This window comes from Neomonachus schauinslandi, chromosome 4 (genome assembly GCF_002201575.2).
Source record: "Neomonachus schauinslandi chromosome 4, ASM220157v2, whole genome shotgun sequence".
NCBI lineage: Eukaryota > Metazoa > Chordata > Mammalia > Carnivora > Phocidae > Neomonachus > Neomonachus schauinslandi.
In genome coordinates, this window is record NC_058406.1 from 143,765,087 (window position 1) to 143,786,446 (window position 21,360).

Below are 21,360 nucleotides of genomic sequence, written 5' to 3' on the forward strand. Positions count from 1 at the left end.
TGTTTAAGCTAAAAAAAAAAAAAAAAAAATGTTAATACATGAGCATATAACAGTCTTGGCTGTAATCTATAGACTCTATATACCTATCAGGTTATAAACTGGTTTTTCACAAGTGAACAATTCTGTGGTAGGGTACCATTTAGTACTGTAACACCATTATATCATTTATTAGCATCATAATTCCCTTATATGTAAGTTCAACAAATCAAGAAAATAGAATTTTACTTTCAGAAAATCTGATTCAAATTTTTTGGCATATGATCCAGAGGACTAATTTTCTTACGAAAAATAGACATTTGCATTTAAATAATAATTTCAAAATATTTAAATAATAAAATTTTAACCTCAGTAAACAAAGAAGAAATATAAAACAAGCACAAAACTTTAAGGAAGTAATAAAATAGGAAAGGTACTAGACAGAAAACTTTTTTCCAATTTCAACACTAGAATGACAATTCTAGTTTCACCAGAACAGTTGGTGTGTTCTGTGTACCTAATATATTTGCTATACAAGCTCATATATTTTTAATAAAATGTCTTCTGATAAATGCTGCTAATAAAAATCCAGGGCATATGAAGTTTGTTACCATGTTATTCTATAGTCCAAATTCCTTTGAAACCACAGGTCTTCAAGGAAAAACTTTTTTTTTTTTTTTACTGTTGGGAAAACTCAGAAGGTTGAACTAAATTATATTTTTAAATATAAAATTTGACCTAAAATATTTTCTCAAATGAATTTATGGAATATTAGCTTCAATCAAAGGTATACCTTTGTATACCCCTCAGTCCTCATCCATCTAAGTAAAAATTGTTTTCATAGCTTCTACGAGACAAGGGCAGTAAATTTTGACATATACATACACACAGACACAAAAGCGTGTGTGTATATATATATATCTGTCTGTCTCTGGTCATTTCTAAAGATGACAAACACTATGAAACAACACCTGGCTCAACTCTTTTAATTTATATACAAAGCAGAGAACATTAATGGAGATGTACAATGATTATTCAAACAAGCTATACATATGTACAAAGGTAAACAGATAATATAACAGTCTTTGCAATCTCACTCTGATTATATACAGTGACTTTTGACATAAAACTCTTCTTGAAAGGGCTGGTTATGAATGGTTTCAAAAAATACAAATTATAGCCAATCAAAACATATTTCAATATTAGATTCAGAAAGTACCTAAGTCTTTTAAGTGTGAGGCAGTTTCCAAAGTACAATGGTGGTATGACTTTAAAAAGGTTTCTGCCCTCAGTAACAGTGCTGAGCGGAAGGGCTCTTTAGATTCCAAACTGGAATAGGGTCTATCATCGTTTTTTTAACTAGAGTAAAAAAAAAATTTTGAGAATAGGTAAATAATAAAGCAAACCAATTTAATTATGTTAATACTGGCTCCAGCTCTTATACAAATTATACATAAATTTTGTGTGTGTATATATACATATATACACACTGGAACCTACAATAATATAAAGGGAAAATAGGACAAAAAATAAATGAAAAATCTGGGCCCTAGGTTTAAATGTATCATTTTTAAGTAACCCGTAAATTTATGGTTTTACTGTATTTTTTTTCCCTGTTTACAAAAATTTGGGGGGGGGAACAAAGTAATGAAAAGTAGTGTACTAAAAGACCAAAATGGGAAGCCTACCATGGACTAAAGCTTGAATCCAGGTAACAAGCCCAAAGACCAGTGGTTTTAGGAGTTCAGAATTCAGTTTATCATAAACTTTCTGCCAAATGATGGTCTTGAATGCCTTGCCAGTAGACCTGGGGATCTGAGACAATAGAAGTAGGGAGAGTTTACACTTACCTTTATATCAGCAATTTTTTTTTGCCACTATGCTGGAAGAAACTTTTTTTCAATAGTAACATCCAGAGTGACAAAATGCAGGAAATTTATTATATAAAATTTCTAGGAGCTAAAAGTTTAGCCCCCAAATTCTTCATCCATACATGTTCTTGTCATAAGAAATTATAGAATTATTTGCAAATGCCTAAATTTTTCCTCTTTTGGAAATAAAAATATCAGTTTTATTTTGCAATTGCCCAACTTCTGTTCATGGGGTCTGATTACAGACAACAAGTAGCAGCTATTTTTCACCTTAAGTTTCATTGTTTCCAAATTGTCAATCTCTGCTAGTAATTATGAATCTTAAACAATTTTATCAAAAACCTGGAAACCAAAGAAATACCTATTAAAATATTCTCCTTCCTGTCATTGAGAACTATGCATTGAACATCCTGGGTCATTTTAAGCCTCTGGAGAGATTGTGAAGATCCTTTCAGAGTGCTGGTAGGAAATCAGTGGAAAACAGAACAAAAGCCAACTTTAAAAGCAACAAGAAATTATGTGCCATATATACATTATAGCAAATACTTTATATTTGAGAATCTTTACAGCTTACATTTCCATTCCATCATTACAAGAGATGAAAAAAAAAAATTGCAAGTAGCATGCAAATTATAAATACAGCCTTCCCACTTTACTAACCAAATTCTTACTTTCCAGTGTTACTTTCCAATTTATGCAGGAAACTGCCTGCAAAGCTGCAACTGATTAGAAAATTCTTTATAGTTTAAAATATTTTAGGAGAAACCAAATACCCAACCATCAAAATTAAAAATAAACTGAATTGTCACAGTCCATTACAGTTATTGTTACTAGATCCACTTCATTTGCAGGTGTCCAAAATAGAAAATAATTCTTTATCTTCAAATTCATCTGTTCTTAAAATGCTACTTAAAACTTTGGCGGTTTTCCTGTAACATAGAAGAAAAGTTAATTTATCAATTAATTTGAATGAATACAGTTTTTACTACTTAGTTTATCAAACCAAATACTGTGATCCTATTAAATGTTTACAGATCTTAAATGCATGTTACTATAGAAAGTATTAAAGTAACTGGAATTTGTCAAAAGAGTTCTATGTTTAAAAAATATGTAATTCATTTTTAAATGTACTAGATTGTATTCCAAACCTGTTCTGCTGTTGTGGTACCTGGCGTGTTCAAAATAATGTCAAAATTTTATTCACAAAATAAAAGAGATGAAATAAGTCTGCAAATGAAAAAGTGACCATATTTTATATAGCACTCAAGTTAACTTTATTCATACATACTAAGATTTTTTTCTGAACAGGTGGGAAAATTTTCCCATCATTAACATTTTTCATGATAAAATATTCCTGTGTGCAAGGTTATGAAAGAAACTTAAGTTTCTGCTTAAAAGTTCTACAAGTTAGGCAGTTTTAAGAGGAAAAGAGGCTTTGTATTCCAAAGGGTTAGAAATCCCAAAAATGGAGAGCACGGGTGGTATGTTATTTGAGCCACTCTCAGCATACTTATATTCTGAGTTCATCTCAATAGAATACTTTTACCCATATAAAAAAAGTTTGTGAAAACTCTAAATTCTAGTCAAAATGGAAATAGACAATTTACTAAGTGCATAATGAGAACGCTAAGTACTATCCAAGTCCTTCTATACATTATCCAACCTCATCGGCAATCACAAAACTGAGGTTCAAGGTTAAGTGACTTAAGTTTGAGTGGTATACTAGAACACAAGGTGAAGCTACAATTTTAACCCAAGCCTGATACCAAAACTCCTGTCAGTTTCCAATCAATGGGCTAAAAGAGGTGTATTTATTGTATTTATTCTGATGAAATTTGATGCAGTGATACAAATATAAAGCACTAAGAACAGCAAAAACACACCAAAGAATAAGTGGGGTGACTTGCTTTACTATATAAAAAGACGAACTGAGAAGAGTAAAGGGCCCAGAAACAGATCACACATATATTGCCACAAAGGTGGCAGAGGACTGTCCTTTCAGTAAATATTGCTAGGATGACTAGATATCCATGTAGAAAAAAATAAAACTTGACCCCTACCTTACATCATACAGTAAAATCACTGCAGATGGATTACAGAACTTAAATGAAAAACAATACAACTTTTAGGCTCTATCTTTCAATGGAAAAAAGTATTTCTTAAAATAGAATTCCATTCTGTTTCTTGACCAGCATGGTAATTACTTACAGTAATTGGTTATATTATACATTTAGATTTATCTACTTTTCTGAATTATATTCTACAATAAGATTTAAAATCTAGGGAGAGAATCCAGTGACAATACTAAAGACAAATATTTTAGAATTAATACAAAATTAGAACTACTTACTGGTTTTTGAAGTACAATGGGATGATCAGGCAGAAAGTCTGGTTTTTTCCTGCAGATGGAAACACTCGAGAGCTTCAACAGGAAATCTCTGCTGTATTTAATTCTCTCTATAGATATTAAACATAAGATTAATGTTATAAAATAAAGAACTCTCCCAGAACACTTTTTGGCTCATTGTTTTCTGAATGTCCCTTAATAGTCCATTATTTTATAAAGTGATGAGCAGTTTCTATGCAAAAGAGAAGAGAAGCAAATAATTTTGATAAGTATCTACTGCCTCCTTTTTTCCTTTTACATGGAAAGGAAGCCAGGTAACAAAGGAAAATTCGGAGAGAAACATTTCAAAAAATCAGTAATGCAATGGTTTCTTTCATCTGGTTATTCATATCTAGTGAAGGGATCTTATAAAGTTTAACGGCAATAATACATGTTGGGCAATTCTGTTCCTACCAAAATAGAACCCTAATTAAATTAAGACTAGACAGGCTTAAGATGTAATACAATCAAAATAAATTCAAGAAAAATTTATTGTACATCTACACATCAGAGATGTGCTAGGTAATGGCGAAAAAGATCCAAGACAGGGTCCCTATCTTTAAAGGAGAATAAAAACAATGCTTCAAATATCTGCATATTTCTCATCAGAAACTGTCACCATAAAAGATCACTTGCTGAGCCAGAAACACCAGAGCAATATCTTTAAAGTGCTAATAGAAAAGAACTGACAAGCTAGAATCCCGTACTGTGAAACAGAAAAAAATATCTACCTATCTCCATCTCTGGTTCCTTGCACAAAGCTCCTAAAACCCTTGTAATTTCTTTAAATGATAAGAGTACTTAGGAACATCTTTTGTTCTAGGATTTGGTTTTTGACCCTACTTCCTGACATAGAGCTCTTAAATCCCTTGAACTTTCCTGGTGACAGAAATGACCTTCGTTCTAATGAGGTGACTTTTGGCGGGCCCTGGACAGAGGTTGGTCAACAGAAAGATCAAGCCATGATTAGAACCTTGAGACTTTCAGTCCTACCCCCAACCTCTTCCTAGAAGGGGAAGGGCTAGAGATTGAGTTAATGATTGATCATACCACATGATGATGCCTCCATAAAAATCCCCAAAGTATGGGGTTTGGAGAGTTTCTGGGTTGATGAACACATGCATGTACCAGGAGGGTGGCACACCCCAACTCCACAGGGACAGAAGCTCCTGCACTTGGGACTCTTCTAGACCTCGCCCTATGTATCTCTTCATTTGGTTCTTCATCTGTATCCTTTATCATATCTTTTATTATATAATAAGCTGGTTAAGTGTTAGTTTTCCCTAAGTTCTGTGAGCTGTTCTAGCAAATGATCAAGTCCAAGAAGGGACACTTAACCTCTAATTTATAGCCAAGTTGGACAGAAGTTTTGAATAATCTGGGGACATACTACTTGCAATTGTCATCTGAAGTAAAGGGTAGTCGTGTGAGATTGAATCATGTGAGGTTAAAAGACATTTTCAGAGAAGAGAAAATCTGAACAAATTATTAGTAAGGAGATTGTATCAGTAATCAAAAACCTACCAACAAACAAAAATCCAGGACCAGACAAATTCTACCAAACATTCAAACAAGAATTAATACCAATTCTTCTGAAACTCTTCCAAACTCTTCTAAACTCATGAGACTAGCATTACCCTGATACATCCTTTTCTCAAAGGATGCCACAGAAAAATTCAGGCCTTGATTAACATAGATGCAAAAATCCTCAACAAAATATTAGCAAACAAAATTCAACTATACATTAAATAGATCACAGTGGGTACAGAAGAAACATCCCTCAACATAATAAAACCCAAGTAGGATGAACCCACAGTTAAAATCATACCCAATGGTAAAAGTTGAAAGCTTTTTTTTTAAAATTTTATTTTATTATGTTATGTTAATCACCATATATTACATCATTAGTTTTTGTTTTTGTTTTTGTTTTAAAGGTTTTATTTATTTGACAGAGAGAGAGACAGCGAGAGAGGGAACACAGGCAGGGGGAGTGGGAGAGAGAGAAGCAGGCTTCCCGCGGAGCAGGAAGCCCGATGCGGGGCTCGATCCCAGGACCCTGGGATCATGACCTGAGTCGAAGGCAGATGCTTAACGACTGAGCCACCCAGGCGCCCCAACATCATTAGTTTTTGATGTAGTGTTCCCTGATTCATTGCTTGTGTATAATACCCAGTGCTCCATTCTCTAAGATCAGGAACAAGACAAGGATATCCACTCTTGTCACTTTTATTCAGCATAATACAGGAAATCATAGCCACAACAATCAGATAAGTAATACAAAGCATCCAAATTGGTAAGGAAGATGTAAAGCTGTCACTATTTGCAGATGACATGATACTTTATATGGAAAACCCTAAAGACTCCATAAAAAACCTCTAAGTGAATTCAATAAGATGCGGAATACAATTAAAATACAGAAATCTATTATGTTTCTATACACTAATTACAAATTAACAGGAAGACAAATTAAGAAAACAATCCCATTTACAACTGCATTAGAAAAATAAAATAGGAATAAATTTAGCCAAGGAGGTAAAAAAACCCTATACTCTAAAAACTATAGCACACTGATGAAAGAAACTGAAGATGATACAAATAAATGGAAAGATATTCCATGCTCATGGACTAGAAGAATTGATATTGTTAAAATGTTCATATTACTCAAAGCAATTTACAGATTTAATGCAATCCCTACTAAAATACTAATGGCATTTTTCACAGAACTAGAACAACAAAAAAAATCCTAAAACATGTGGAACCAAGAAAGACCATGAGCAGCCAAATTTATCTTGAACAAAGAACAAAACTAGAGGAATCACACTCCAATTTCAAACTATACTAGAAAGCTATGAAAACATTATGGTACCCGCTCCAAAAAAAGACCTAGAGATCACATGGAACAGAACAGGAAGCCCAGAAACAAACTCACACTTATATTGTCAATTAATCTATGATAAAGAATCAAAAATACACAATGGGGAAAAGACAGTCTCTTCAAGGGGGACCTGGGTGGTTCAGTTGGTTAAGTGTCTGCCTTCGGCTTAGGATTGAGCACTGCATCAGGCTCCCCACTCAGCAGGGAGTCTCCTCCTCCCTCTCCCTCTGCCAAGCACCACCCCACCCCCCGTGCATGCTCTGACCACTCTCTCTCAAATAAACAAAGAGAATCTTTAAAAAAAAAAAAAAACACTCAACACGGTGCTGGAAAACTGGACAGCAATATACAAAAGAATGAAACTTGACTGCTTTCTTATACCACACAAAAATAAACTCAAAATGGATGAAAGAGCTAAAAGTAAGACTTAAAACCATAAAACTCCTAAAATAAAATAAAAGGTAGTAATCTCTCGGACCTCAGTCTTAGCAATATTATTTTAGACCTGTCTCATTAGGCAAGGGAAACAAAAGCAAAAATAAACAATTGGGACTACATCAAATTAAAAAGCTTTTTCAAGGCAAAAGAAACCAACAAAATTAAAAGACAACCTACCGAACAGAAGATATTTGAAAATGATACACTGATAAGGGGTTAATATCTAAAATATATAAAGAACTCTACAACTCAACACCAAAATAAATCCAATTAAAAATGGTCAGAGAACCTGAATAGACATTTTTCCAAAGAAGACATACAGATGGCAAAAAGACACATGAAAATATGCTCAACATTCAAGCATCAGAGAAATATAAATCAAAACCACAATGACCTATCACTTCACACCAGTCAAAATAGCTAGTATATCAAAAAGACAAAAAATAGCAAACATTGACAAGGATATGGAGAAAAAGAATGTAAACTGGTACAGCCACTATGAAACACAGTATTGAAGGTTCTTCAAAAAAAATAAAAATAGAAATAGAAAATCCAGCAATTCCACTTCGGATATTTACCCATAGAAAACAAAAACACTAATTCAAAAACATAATGTATCCCCACGTTCACTGCAGCATTATTTACAATAGCCAAAGTATGGAAGCAACCTGTTTACTGATATAGGAATGGATAAAGAAAATGTGGTGTCGGGCGCCTGGGTGGCTCAGTCATTAAGCGTCTGCCTTCGGCTCAGGTCATGATCCCAGGGTCCTAGGATCGAGTCCCACATCGGGCTCCCTGCTCGGCAGGAAGCATGCTTCTCCCTCTCCCACTCCCCCTGCTTGTGTTCCTGCTCTCGCTATCTCTCTGTCAAATAAATAAATAAAAATCTTTAAAAAAAAAAAAAAAGAAAGAAAATGTGGTGTGTGTGTATATATATATATATATGTGTGTATATATATATACACAAATATTACTCAACCATAAAAAAGAATGAAATCTTGCCATTTGTGACAACATGGATGAACTTAGAGAGTATTAAGTGAAGTGAAAGAAGTCAAATGGAGAAAGACAAATACAGCACAACCTCACTTATACGTGGAATCTTAACTAAGGTCACTTAACAAATTGGAGGTTGCCAGAGTCAGGAGGTGGAACATGTGCAAAGTGGGGAAAGGTGGTAAAAAGGTACAAATTTCCAGTTATAAAATAAGTTAGTCATGGGGATAATATGCACCATGGTGACTGTAGTTAATAATATTGTACCACACATATGAAAATTGCCGAGAGAGTACAACAGGAGATAAAAAAATTGGAAATATGTATGGTGACAGATGTTAAGTAGACTTATTGAGATGGTCATTTCCCAAAATATACAAATTTTGAATCATTATGTTGTACACCTGAAACTAATATAATGTATATGTCAATTGTGTTTCAATAAAACAATGCTAAAAAAATAAATTTGAGACTTGAAATCATACACACTATATTCTCTGAACACAAAATTAAGAAATCTATAATAAATCCAGAAAAACTTCAAGTATCTTAGAAATTAAATAACATACTTTAAAATAACTCACAAGTCAAAGATAAAATAATGAGGAAATTAAAAATATTTTAAAGTGAATGACACCAAAATTTGTGGAGTATATCTAAAGTGGTGCTCCAATAGAAATTTATAAATTCTTGTAAGAATATATCTACAACAAATGACCTAACAATCCATTTTAAAATGCTAGAAAAAGAACTAAACCTTAAGTATAAGAAAGAAATTTATAAGTAGATATCACCAAAAATGAAAATATGTAAAATTAAAATGCAAAAGCTGGTTCTTTGAAAAAGAAAAATGAATTTGACAAATCTTAGGCTAGATTAATTGATGCAGAAAAGCACACAAAAAACAAATGCCAAGGATCAAAAACGGATTGTCCAGGGGCACCTGGGTGACACAATTAAGTGTCCTGTTCTTGGTTTTGGCTCAAGTCAAAATCTCAGGGTCATGGGATCAAGCCCCATGTCGGACTCTGCTTAAGATTCTCTCTCCCCTCTCCCTCTGCCCCTCTTTCCGCACCCCTGCCCCCGGCTCTTTCTCCCTCTCTAAAATACATAATTTATTTTTTTAAAAAAGGGGTTGACCACAGATTGTAGATGTTAAATAGAAAAAAAGAGATACGAGGGGCGGAGCAAGATAGCAGAGGAGTAGGAGACCTGGATTTCGTCTGGTCTCAGGAATTCAGATGGATAGGGATCAAACCATTCTGAACACCTACAAACTCAACAGGAGATCAAAGAAAAGAATAGCAACAACTCTCTGAACAGAAAAGCGACCGCTTTCTGGAAGGCAGGACAAGCGGAGAAGTGAATCCGAGGTGATATTCGGGAGGATAGACGGCAGGGGAGGGGGCCTCCGGCAGCCACTTCTGACAAATAATACAGCCACTTTCAGAAGTCGGCTCCGCTGAGGGACGTCACTCCAGTGGCTAAGCGGGGGTGGAACTCTCACTGGGACAGTGTGGTCTTAGGACCCTCGGGTCACAAAGACCAGCGGTGCCTGAGTGCGGCAGAGCTCCCAGGTATCGGAGCAGGGAAGCCGGCTGCAGAGACAGAGCCAAGGCGTGGGCTCCCAGCTCGGGTTTGCCATAAACCGTGATCTGCGGCACAGTCGGGCCACTGCTCCTCCAGCAGGGGCCCAACAAGGGGCAGATCCGGGTAGACTCCCCTTCCTCCCCCGGGAGGAACAGTGCGGGAGCGCACCGCAGCGATCTGCTGGGTTTGAAGACTCCACACGGGGTCGGGTGCCAGAGATTGAAACGCCTGGTCACAGGCCGGTTGAGCACGGAGTGCTGCCGGAGACCTGGGAGACGGGAGTAATTGACTGCTTTTCTCTGGGGGCTTGCTGAGGAGCGGGCCCCAAGTTCTCGGCTCCTCCAGGGCGGAGATTGGGAGGCTGCCATTTTCACTCTCAGCCTCCAAAGCTATACAGAAAGCTTGCAGGGAACAAAGCTCCCGAGAGCAAATCTGAGCAGATTACTTAGCCCAGACCAGCAAGGGCGGGGCAATTCTGCCTCCGGCAAAGACATTTGGGAACCACCGCAACAGGCCCCTCCCCTAGAAGATCAGCGAGAACAGCCAGCCAAGACCAAGTTTACCCATCAATGAGAACGGCAGAACTCCAGCGCTAGGGGAATACTGCACATAGAATCCATGGCTTTTTTACCATGATTCTTTAGTCTTCCAAAGTTAATTTTTTTTTAACTTTTTTTTTTTAATTTTTCTTTTTCCCTTTTTCAACCAACATCTTATCAATCCCTTTTTTAAAAAACATTTTTATTTTTCATTTTTAGCGTCATATTCTATCTCTTCATAGTAGTTACCCTTATTTTTGGCATATATATATAAGTTGTTCTCTCCTTAAAATTTTGACATAGTTTCTTCTAACAGATCAAAATATACCCTAAATCTCTAGTGTATGGTTTTGTTCTACTCTCCTGCCTGATCACATTCTCTCCTTTAAAAAAAATCCTCTTCTTGGGCGCCTGGGTGGCTCAGTCATTAAGCGTCTGCCTTCGGCTCAGGTCATGATCCCAGGGTCCTGGGATCGAGCCCCGCATCGTGCTCCCTGCTCCGCGGGAAGCCTCTCCCACTCCCCCTGCTTGTGTTCCCTCTCTCGCTGTGTCTCTCTCTGTCAAATAAATAAATAAAATCTTTAAAAAAAAAAAATCCTCTTCTTTCTTTTTTCAAAAAACTTATCAATTCCTTTTATAAAATTTTTTATAATTTTCATCTTTACAGTCATATTCCATCCCTTCATCATATCAATCCTTATTTTTGTACATATATAAGTTTTTCTTTCTTTAAAATTTTGGGAGGCATTTTCTTCTAACAGACCAAAATAAACCCAAAATCTAGTGTGTGGCACTGATCTATGCACCAGCCTGATCATATTTGATCATATTCTGGGTTTTTTTGTTTTGTTCTGTTTTTGTTTGTGTTTTTTTCTTTTTCTTTTTTCTTTTTCTTTTTTCTTTCTTTCCCTTTCTTTTTCCCCGGCTTCAGGTCTTTTCTGATTTGTTTAGAGTATATTTTCTGGGGACGTTGTTACCCTGTTAGCATTTTGTTCTCTCATTCACCTGTTCTCCTCTGGACAAAATGACAAGACGGTAAAAATCACCTCAACAAAAAGAACAAGAGGTGGTACCAACTGCCAGGGACCTACTCAATACAGACATTAGTATGATGTCGGATCTAGAGTTCAGAATCATGACTTTAAAGATACTAGCTGGGCTTGAAAAAAGCATGGAAGTTATTACAGAAACCCTTTCTGGAGAAATAAAAGAACTAAAATCTAACCAAGTTGAAATCAAAAAGGCTATTAATGAGGTGCAATCAAAAATGGGGGCGCTAACTTCTAGGATAAATGAGGCAGAAGAGAAAATCAGTGATATAGAAGACCAAATGATGGAAAATAAAGAAGCTGAGAAAAAGAGAGATAAACAACTACTGGATCACGAGGAGAGAATTCGAGAGATAGGTGATACCATGAGACAAAACAACATTAGAATAATTGGATTCCCAGAAGAAGAAGAAAGAAAGAGAGGGGCAGAAGGTATATTGGAGCAAATTACAGCAGAGAACTTCCCTAATTTAGGGAAGGAAACAAGCATCATAATCCAGGAAGCACAGAGAACCCCTCTCAAAATCAATAAAAATAGGTCAACACCCCGACATCTAATAGTAAAACTTACAAGTCTCAGAGACAAAGAGAAAATCCTGAAAGCAGCTCGGGAGAAGAGATATGTAACCTACAATGGTAGAAACATTCGACTGGCAACAGACCTATCCACAGAGACCTGGCAGGCCAGAAAGGACTGGCAGGATATATTCAGAGCACTAAATGAGAAAAATATGCAGCCAAGAATACTATATCCAGCTAGGCTGTCATTGAAAATAGAAGGAGAGATAAAAAGCTTCCAGGACAAACAAAAACTAAAGGAATTTGCAAACACGAAACCAGCCCTACAAGAAATATTGAAAGGGGTCCTCTAAGCAAAGAGAGAGCCTAAAAGTAACAGAGACCAGAAAGGAACACAGACAATATTCAGTAACAGTCCCCTTACAGGCAATACAATGGCACTAAATTCATATCTTTCAGTAGTTACCCTGAATGTAAATGGGCTAAATGCCCCAATCAAAAGACACAGGCTATCCGATTCGATAAAAAAAACAAGACCCATCGATATGCTGTCTGCAAGAGACTCATTTTAGACTCAAAGACACCCCCAGATTGAAAGTGAGGGGGTGGAAAACCATTTACCCTGCTAATGGACACCAAAAGAAAGCTGGGGTGGCAATCCTTATATCAGACAAATTAGATTTTAAACCAAAGACTGTAATAAGAGATGAGGAAGGACACTATATCCTACTTAAAGGGTCTATCCAAAGAGAAGATCTAACAATTGTAAATACCTATGCCCCTAACATGGGAGGAGCCAATTATATAAGGCAATTAATAACAAAAGCAAAGAGACACATTGATAACAATACAATAAGAGTGGGGGACTTTAACATCCCCCTCACTGAAATGGACAGATCATCTAAGCAAAAGATCAACAAGGAAATAAAGACTTTAAATGACACACTGGACCAAATGGACTTCACAGACATACTCAGAACATTCCACCCCAAAGCAATGGAATACACATTCTTCTCTAGTGCCCATGGAACATTCTCCAGAATAGATCACATCCTAGGTCACAAATCAGGTCTCAACCGGTACCAAAAGATAGGGATCATTCCCTGCCTATTTTCAGACCACAGTGCTTTGAAACTAGAACTCAATCACAAGAGGAAAGTCGGAAAGAACTCAAATACATGGAGGCTAAAGAGCATCCTACTAAAGAATGAATGGGTCAACCAGGAAATTAAAGAAGAATTTAAAAAATTCATGGAAACCAATGAAAATGAAAACTGTCCAAAATCTTTGGGATGCAGCAAAGGCAGTCCTAAGAGGAAAGTATATAGCAATACAAGCCTTTCTCAAGAAACAAGAAAGGTCTCAAATACACAACCTAACCCTACACCTAAAGGAGCTGGAGAAAGAACAGCAAATAAAGCCTAAACCCAGCAGGAGAAGAGAAATACTAAAAATCAGAGCAGAAATCAATGAAATAGAAACCAAAAGAACAGTAGAACAGATCAACGAAATAGGAGCTGGTTCTTTAAAAGAACTAACAAGACTGATAAACCCCTGGCCAGACTTATCAAAAAGAAAAGAGAAATGACCCAAATCAACAAAATCATGAATGAAAGAGGAGAGATCACAACCAACACCAAAGAAATACAAACAATTATAAGAACATATTATGAGCAACTCTATGCCAGCAAATTAGATAACCTGGAAGAAATGGATGCATTCCTAGAGATGTATCGACTACCAAAACTGAACCAGGAAGAAATAGAAAGCCTGAACAGACCTATAACCACTAAGGAAATTGAAGCAGTCATCAAAAATCTCCCAACAAAAGCCCAGGCCCAGATGGCTTCCCAGGGGAATTCTACCAAACATTTCAAGAAGAATTAATACCTATTCTTCTGAAACTGTTCCAAAAAATAGAAATGGAAGGAAAACTTCCAAACTCATTTTATGAGGCCACCATTACCTTGGTCCCAAAACCAAAGACCCCATCAAAAAGGAGAATGACAGACCAATATCCCTGATGAACATGGATGCAAAAATTCTCACCAAAATCCTAGCCAATAGGATCCAACAGTACATTAAAAGGATTATTCACAACGACCAAGTGGGATTTATCCCTGGGCTGCAAGGTTGGTTCAACATCCGCAAATCAATCAACGTGATACAATACATTAACAAAAGAAAGAACAAGAATCATATGATCCTCTCAACAGATGCAGAAAAAGCTTTTGACAAAGTACAGCATCCTTTCTTGATCAAAACTCTTCAGAGTATAGGGATAGAGGGTACATACCTCAATATCATAAAAGCCATCTATGAAAAACCTACAGCGAATATCATTCTCAATGGGGAAAAACTGAGAGCTTTCCCCCTAAGGTCAGGAACGCGGCAGGGATGTCCACTATCACCACTGCTACTGAACATAGTATTAGAAGTCCTAACCACAGCAATCAGACAACAAAAAGAAATCAAAGGCATCCAAATCGGCAAAGAAGAAGTCAAACCCTCACCCTTTGCAGATGATATGATACTTTATGTGGAAAACCCAAAAGACTCCACCCCAAAACTGCTAGAACTCATACAGGAATTCAGTAAAGTGGCAGGATATAAAGTCAATGCACAGAAATCAGTGGTATTCCTATACACCAACAACAAGACAGAAGAAAGAGAAATTAAGGAGTCGATCCCATTTACAATTGCACCCAAAACCATAAGATACCTAGGAATAAATCTAACCAAAGAGGCAAAGAATCTGTACTCAGAAACAGATAAACAGATCAACAAAATGTGGTATAGCCATACAATGAACATACTTAACAATAAAAAGGAAGGAACTACTGGTAAGTGCTACAACATAGATGAGCCTGAAAAATATTATGTTAAGTGAAAGAAGTCCTTTGTAAAAGATTTATTTATATGATTCCATTTACATGAAGTGTCCAGAAAAGGCAAATCAATAGAGATAATGATTAATATTAGTTGCCTGGGGCTGGGTGGTATGGGAATGGGTGCTGACTGTAAATGTGGACAGGATTCTTTCTGTGGTGATAAGTATGTTCTAAAACCAAATTGTGTTAATGGTCACACAACTCTGCAAATTTACATAAAAAGACAATAAAGTGTATACTATAGTAGTTAAAATGGTGTATTTTATAGTATGTAAATCATTCCTCAGTAAATATCTTTCTGTTTGGGTTTTTGTTTTTTTGTTTAGATTTATTTATTTTAGTGAGGGAAGGAGCAGAGAGAGAGGAGAGAAAATCTTAAGCAGACTACCCAGCAGGGAGCCCGACACGGGGCTCAATCTCATGACCCTGAGATCATGACCTGGGCTGAAATCAAGAGTCAGATGCTTAAACCAACTGTGCCACCCAGGTGCCCCAATAAAGATCTTTTTAAAAGTAATAGGCACTGGGGGTTAAGGTTTCTGAACTTAGACAATGAAAAAGAGAGGGAAAGAGCGAGAGACTGGACAGCTGTTGCTGCTGTAGTGCCACATGTAAAAGTTGAATGAGAATTTTCCAGCGATGGGAATGACTTGTGGCTTTTAAAAGAACTAATGGCTAATACTCAATTACAAGTTGTTCTCTGGACTGTGCTGCCAGATAAAGAAATTGGGGAAAGCTATATTAGGAAGCAAAACCAAAAGAATGAGAAGATAGAAAATAAGAAAGAAAATTAGAGAATCAAGTAGACTAATATCACTAATATCTGACTATAATAGACATTTCAGGAAGAAAACAGAGAAGATGGAGATGAGAAAATTATCAAAGAAATATCCACAAAATTCCACATCAGAAGAACCAAAGTGCACCAACTTCCCAGAAAAAAAAATTGAGGGGAAAAAAGCCTACACAAAGGAAATTTAGAAGAGCAAAGATAAACGCATAATCCAAAATACTTCCAAAGCCAATAACAGCAAAAACAAAAACAAGAACAGAAAACAAGGCCATTTGTAAGTACTGGGGACCTGAATGGCACTGAACTTTGTAGAATTAAAAGCCAATTAATACAGCCTGCTGGAAAATGAAGCTAAATGCCTTAAAATTTTAGAATGAAAATAATTTTCAACCTGGAATTTTGTTAATCAAATTTTATATTTAATCCATACTATGAAAACGCAGCTAGTTCTGTATGAATGTGTGTTCCCAAAGTACAGCCTCCTGATGTTTAAGATATTCCCTGCCTCAGGAAGGTTTCACTTGGCAAGTTTTGACAATACTACCAAGCAGAATTCTGCAAATTCTCCTTTTCCTCCTCCTCCATAGCTTTGTTGAAGTATAATTCACATACTATAAAATTCATTCCTTTTGAGTGTGCAACTGAATGATTTTTAGTATATTTACAGAGCTGGGAAATCACTGCCACAATCTAGTTTTAGAATATTTATATCAACTACCATCTGATACCTCATTCCCGTTTGTAGTCACTCTCCATTCTCAATCCCATCTAAGCAATCATTCTTTCTATGAATTTGCATTTTCTAGATATTTTATATAAACGGAATCATACAATATTCAACCTTCTGTGTCTGACTTTAGAGGTTCATTCTACCTGGAATTTTCTATCTAACCAAACTATCAATCAAGCATGTAATTAGTACCTTTTCAAATACACAAATTCAAAGAATTCACAAACCAATACCCTTTTTTTGAAGCTCCTGGAAAATGCACTGAGCAAAATGAGGAGGTAAATGAGAAAAGAAGAAAACCTAAGAGTCAAGAAACAAGCAAGTAACCAAGCAAAAGTAACGAAGAAAGAAACCCTAAAAGTCTATCCCTCCACCAAAGCAACAAACTGTCAAAAACTTCCAGAACCAACTTTTTCTGGAATCAAACGTTTACCAAACCAGGGGGATGCTTAGTAAAGAAAAGAACAGCTAAATTTGCTAACGAGTTTTGTAGTATTTTAACTTGCCTGAGAACATCTCCCCCAGTCCAGCTTGGCAATGGCCTTGAAAACAACTGCTCTCATTCCTGGTACAGGTTCCCAGTACTGGAGAGAGCAGTGCAAATCATATTCTCAGAGAACTATGGTTGTTCATTTTGACCTGTCTGGTGGCTCCCTAAAGAACCATCTCAAAGGACTTGCCTTTTTCTCACCTAAGAACTCTCCTGGACCTGAGGCTGCTATCTGAATCCATTTGTCAAAACATTTATAGAAAAATGTATTAGCCAATTCCACCTGGGAGAAGGAATAACAATTAAAACAAACAATAGGAAAACCCAAAAAGCTTAGGAATAAAGATTAGGGAAAAAGATGCTTTGGGGAATAAAGGGCACAGAAAGACTCAGATGTTCCTAGGAATCTACAAGGCTACATGCAATGTAAAGGCTAGGCTCATGCTCATAGAAAGACTTGAGAAGGTCCTAAGCTGTCACCTCTGGCTGACCTTCCAGTTTCTCAGAAGCAAGAAGTAAAGTCAAGAGGCGCCTGGGTGGCTCAGTTGTGAAGCGTCTGCCTTCGGCTCAGGTCATGATCCCAGGGTCCTGGGATCAAGCCCCGCATCGGGCTCCCTGCTCCGCGGGAAGCCTGCTTCTCCCTCTCCCACTCCCCCGCTTGTGTTCCCTCTCTCGCTGTGTCTCTCTCTGTCAAATAAATAAATAAATCTAAAAAAAAAAAAAAAAGAAGTAAAGTCAAAGGAAGAGTTGTAAACTGCCCGATCCAGTACTTACTAAAGGCACACCCCAACACACATGTAGAAGCCATATGCAAAGATTAGGAGAGGTTTTTTTTTTCCTTTTCTGTTTTTTGGTTTTAGGTATTGAAGGAATTCTCTGCCAAATCATCAGCTGACCATGAATATATCACAACAGAGACGTGAGTGGCTCACATGTAACATAGACTTTACAACATTAGTTCACAAAAGTCACTAGACAGACAACAAAATTACAACAAGCAGCGACAGACCCTTCAAAAAGGAGAAAATCTGATTTCCAGAGTTAATACATTATACTCAAAATACTCAGTTTTCAAAAACACATCAAAATACAATGCATGCAAAGAATGAAGAAAGTATGCCCCATACACAGGAAAAAGAGAAATTAATAGAAACTTTCTCTGAGGATGCAGAGATACTGGATTTACTAGAGAAAGACTTTATTGTTTTAAAGATTTTATTTATTTATTTGACAGAGAGAGACACAGCGAGAGAGGGAACACAAGCAGGGGGAGTGGGAGAGGGAGTAGCAGGCTTCCTGCTGAGCAGGGAGCCCGATGTGGGACTCAATCCCAGGACCCTGGGATCATGACCTGAGCCAAAGGCAGACACTTAACAACTGAGCCACCCAGGTGCCCAAGAGAAAGACTTTAAATAAACTATTTTAAGTATGCTCAAAAAACTAAAGGAAACCATAAGAAAGTGTCTTGCCAAAAAGAAAATATCGATAAAGAAATAAAAAGTATAAAAAGGAACCAAACAAATTCTGGGAAAAAAAGTACAATAACCAAAATGAAAACTTCACTAGAATGGTTCAATAGCAGATATGAGCAGGCAGAAGAGTCAGCAAATTTAAAGTCAACTGACATTACCCAGTCTGAGGAGTAGAAAGAAAAAAAAGTAAAGAATGTACAGCACCTAAGATACTTGTGAGAGCACAGCGAGAATACCAACAAACGCATAATGGGAGTCACAGGAGGAGAGGGGAGAGAGAAAGGACAAAAAAAAAATTTAAAGAAATAATGGCAGAAAACTCCCCAATTTGATGAAATACATGCACTGACACAACAAAGAAGCTCGATGAGCTACAAATTGAATACACTCAAAGAGGTTCACACTGAGATGCATTATAAGCAAACTGTTATAAGACAATCTTTGCCTTAGAAAAAATGCTAAAGGGAATCCTTTAAGCTGAAATAAGAAAGTACAAAGTAACTGGAATCCACATTGAGAAGTAAACACCAGTAAATCTATCTACATTGGCCAGTTAAAAACTAATATCAATGAATTTTTGGATGTTACTCCCCTTTATTTCTATATGACTTGAAAGACAAATACATAAAATTGCAGAATTATAAATCTAGGTTAATAGATTATACAACATTTGAAGATGGAATTTGTGACAATGGCATTGTAAGGTGGGATGAAACTATATAGGGGAAAGTTTTGTATAATATTGAAACTAAATTGATATTCACACTAGATTGTTGTGAATTAAGTAATTCCCCAGTGTAACTACTAGGAAAATAACTTCAAAATATATAATAAGGGATAAAAAAGGAAATAAAAATGATGGAGTAGGATCTATTAAACACAAAAGAAGGCATTAATGGAGGAAATGGAGGAAATGAAAAACAAAAAAGATATAAGGCTTATAGAAGACAAACAGCAAAATGGGTGAAATTAGTCCTTCCTTATTAAATAATTTCAATTAAATGTCAGTCATAAGCACTCCAATTAAAGGGCAGAGATTGGAGGAATGGATTAAAAATATGATCCAATTATATGCTGTCTCAAGATACTCACTTTAGATCCAATCACAAAAATAAGTTAAAAGTGAATGAATGAAAAAGATGTTTTTTCCTGCTGCTAGGTTTGGTTTACTGGTATTTTTGTACCTATATTCTAAGGATTACTGAGCTGTAGTTTTCTTTTCATATGATGTCTTTGTCTGGCTTTGGTATCAGAGTAATATTGGCCTAACAGGATAGTTGAGAAGTGTTCCTCTTCAATATTTTGGAAGAGTTTGAGAAAGTCGTGTTAATTCTTCTTTAAATGTTTGGTAGAATTCACCAGTGGAGCCATCAAGTCCTGGACTTTTCTTTGTTAGGAGATTTTTATTACAAATTCAATCTCCATACTTGCTATATATTTATTTAGATACTCTATTTCATCTTAAGGAAGTTTTGGTTAATTTCTATGTTTTTAGTAATTTTTCCATTGAACCTAGGTTATCTAATTTGTTGCCATATACTTAACTGTTAGTAGTATTTTCTTATAATCCTTTTTTTTTAATTTTATTATGTTATGTTAATCACCATACATTACATCATTAGTTTTTGATTGGGATCATTCCCTGCATATTTTCAGACCACAATGCTTTGAAACTAGAACTCAATCACAAGAGGAAAGTCGGAAAGAACTCAAATACGTGGAGGCTAAAGAGCATCCTACTAAAGAATGAATGGGTCAACCAGGAAATTAAAGAATTATTAAAAAAAAACTCATGGAAACAAATGAAAATGAAATCACAACTGTTCAAAATCTTTGGGATGCAGCAAAGGCAGTCCTAAGAGGAAAGTATATAGCAATACAAGCCTTTCTCAAGAAACAAGAAAGGTCTAAATACACAACCTAACCCTACACCTAAAGGAGCTGGAGAAAGAACAGCAAATAAAGCCTAAACCCAGCAGGAGAAAAGTTGAAAATAGAGCTACCATACGACCCAGCAATTGCACTACTGGGTATTCTTATAACCCTTTTTATTTCTGTAAGCTCAATGTCCCCACACAAAATCAGTTGTATTTTCTACACTATCAATAAACAGTCCAAAAGGAAATTAAGAAAACAGTTCCATTAGCATGACAAAGAATAATTAGGAGTAAATTTAACTGAAGAGGTACAAGACTTATACACTGAAAACCAAGACACTGATAAAATAAAGATTGAAATAAATGGAAATATACTCCATGTTCATGGACTGAAAAATTTAATATTGTTAACATCCCTCAAAGTGATCTACAAATTCACTATGGTTAGCCCTATCAAAATTCCTTTTGAAAGAAAAGGAGCCTTTTTTGCAGAAATGGGAAAGCTGATCCTAAAAATCACATGGAATTGCAAGAAACCCCAAATAACCAAAACAATCTTGAAAAAGAACAAAGTTGAAGACTCACGCTTCCCAATTTCAAAACTTACTATATAGCTACAGTAATCAAAACAGTGTGGTACCGGTATAGGACAGACATATCATCAAGAAAACAAAACTGAAAGTCGAGGAATAAAAACATACTCCTGTGCTCAAATGATTTTCAACAAAGGTGCCAAGATCATCCAATGGAGAAAAAATAGTCTCTTTAACAAATGGTGATGAGACAACTGGATATCCAAGGCAAAAAAAAATTGAATTTGGGCTTATACTTAACACCATATATAAAAACTAATTCAAAATGGAAA

At 36.1% G+C, this 21,360-nt stretch overlaps 1 protein-coding gene across 1 annotated transcript in view; it reads right to left on the reverse strand.

Moving 5' to 3' along the window:
- The window catches only part of C4H8orf88 (chromosome 4 C8orf88 homolog), a 37,091-nt gene that overhangs the window by 579 nt on the left and 15,152 nt on the right, over positions 1-21,360 (reverse strand). Inside the window, exons 4-5 of the mRNA XM_021688395.2 lie at positions 4,198-4,304; positions 1,665-1,791 (exon numbers count right to left, since the gene is read on the reverse strand). Of these exons, the coding sequence (XP_021544070.2) occupies positions 1,665-1,791; positions 4,198-4,304 (234 nt within the window). The remainder of the gene's footprint in view (positions 1-1,664; positions 1,792-4,197; positions 4,305-21,360) is intronic.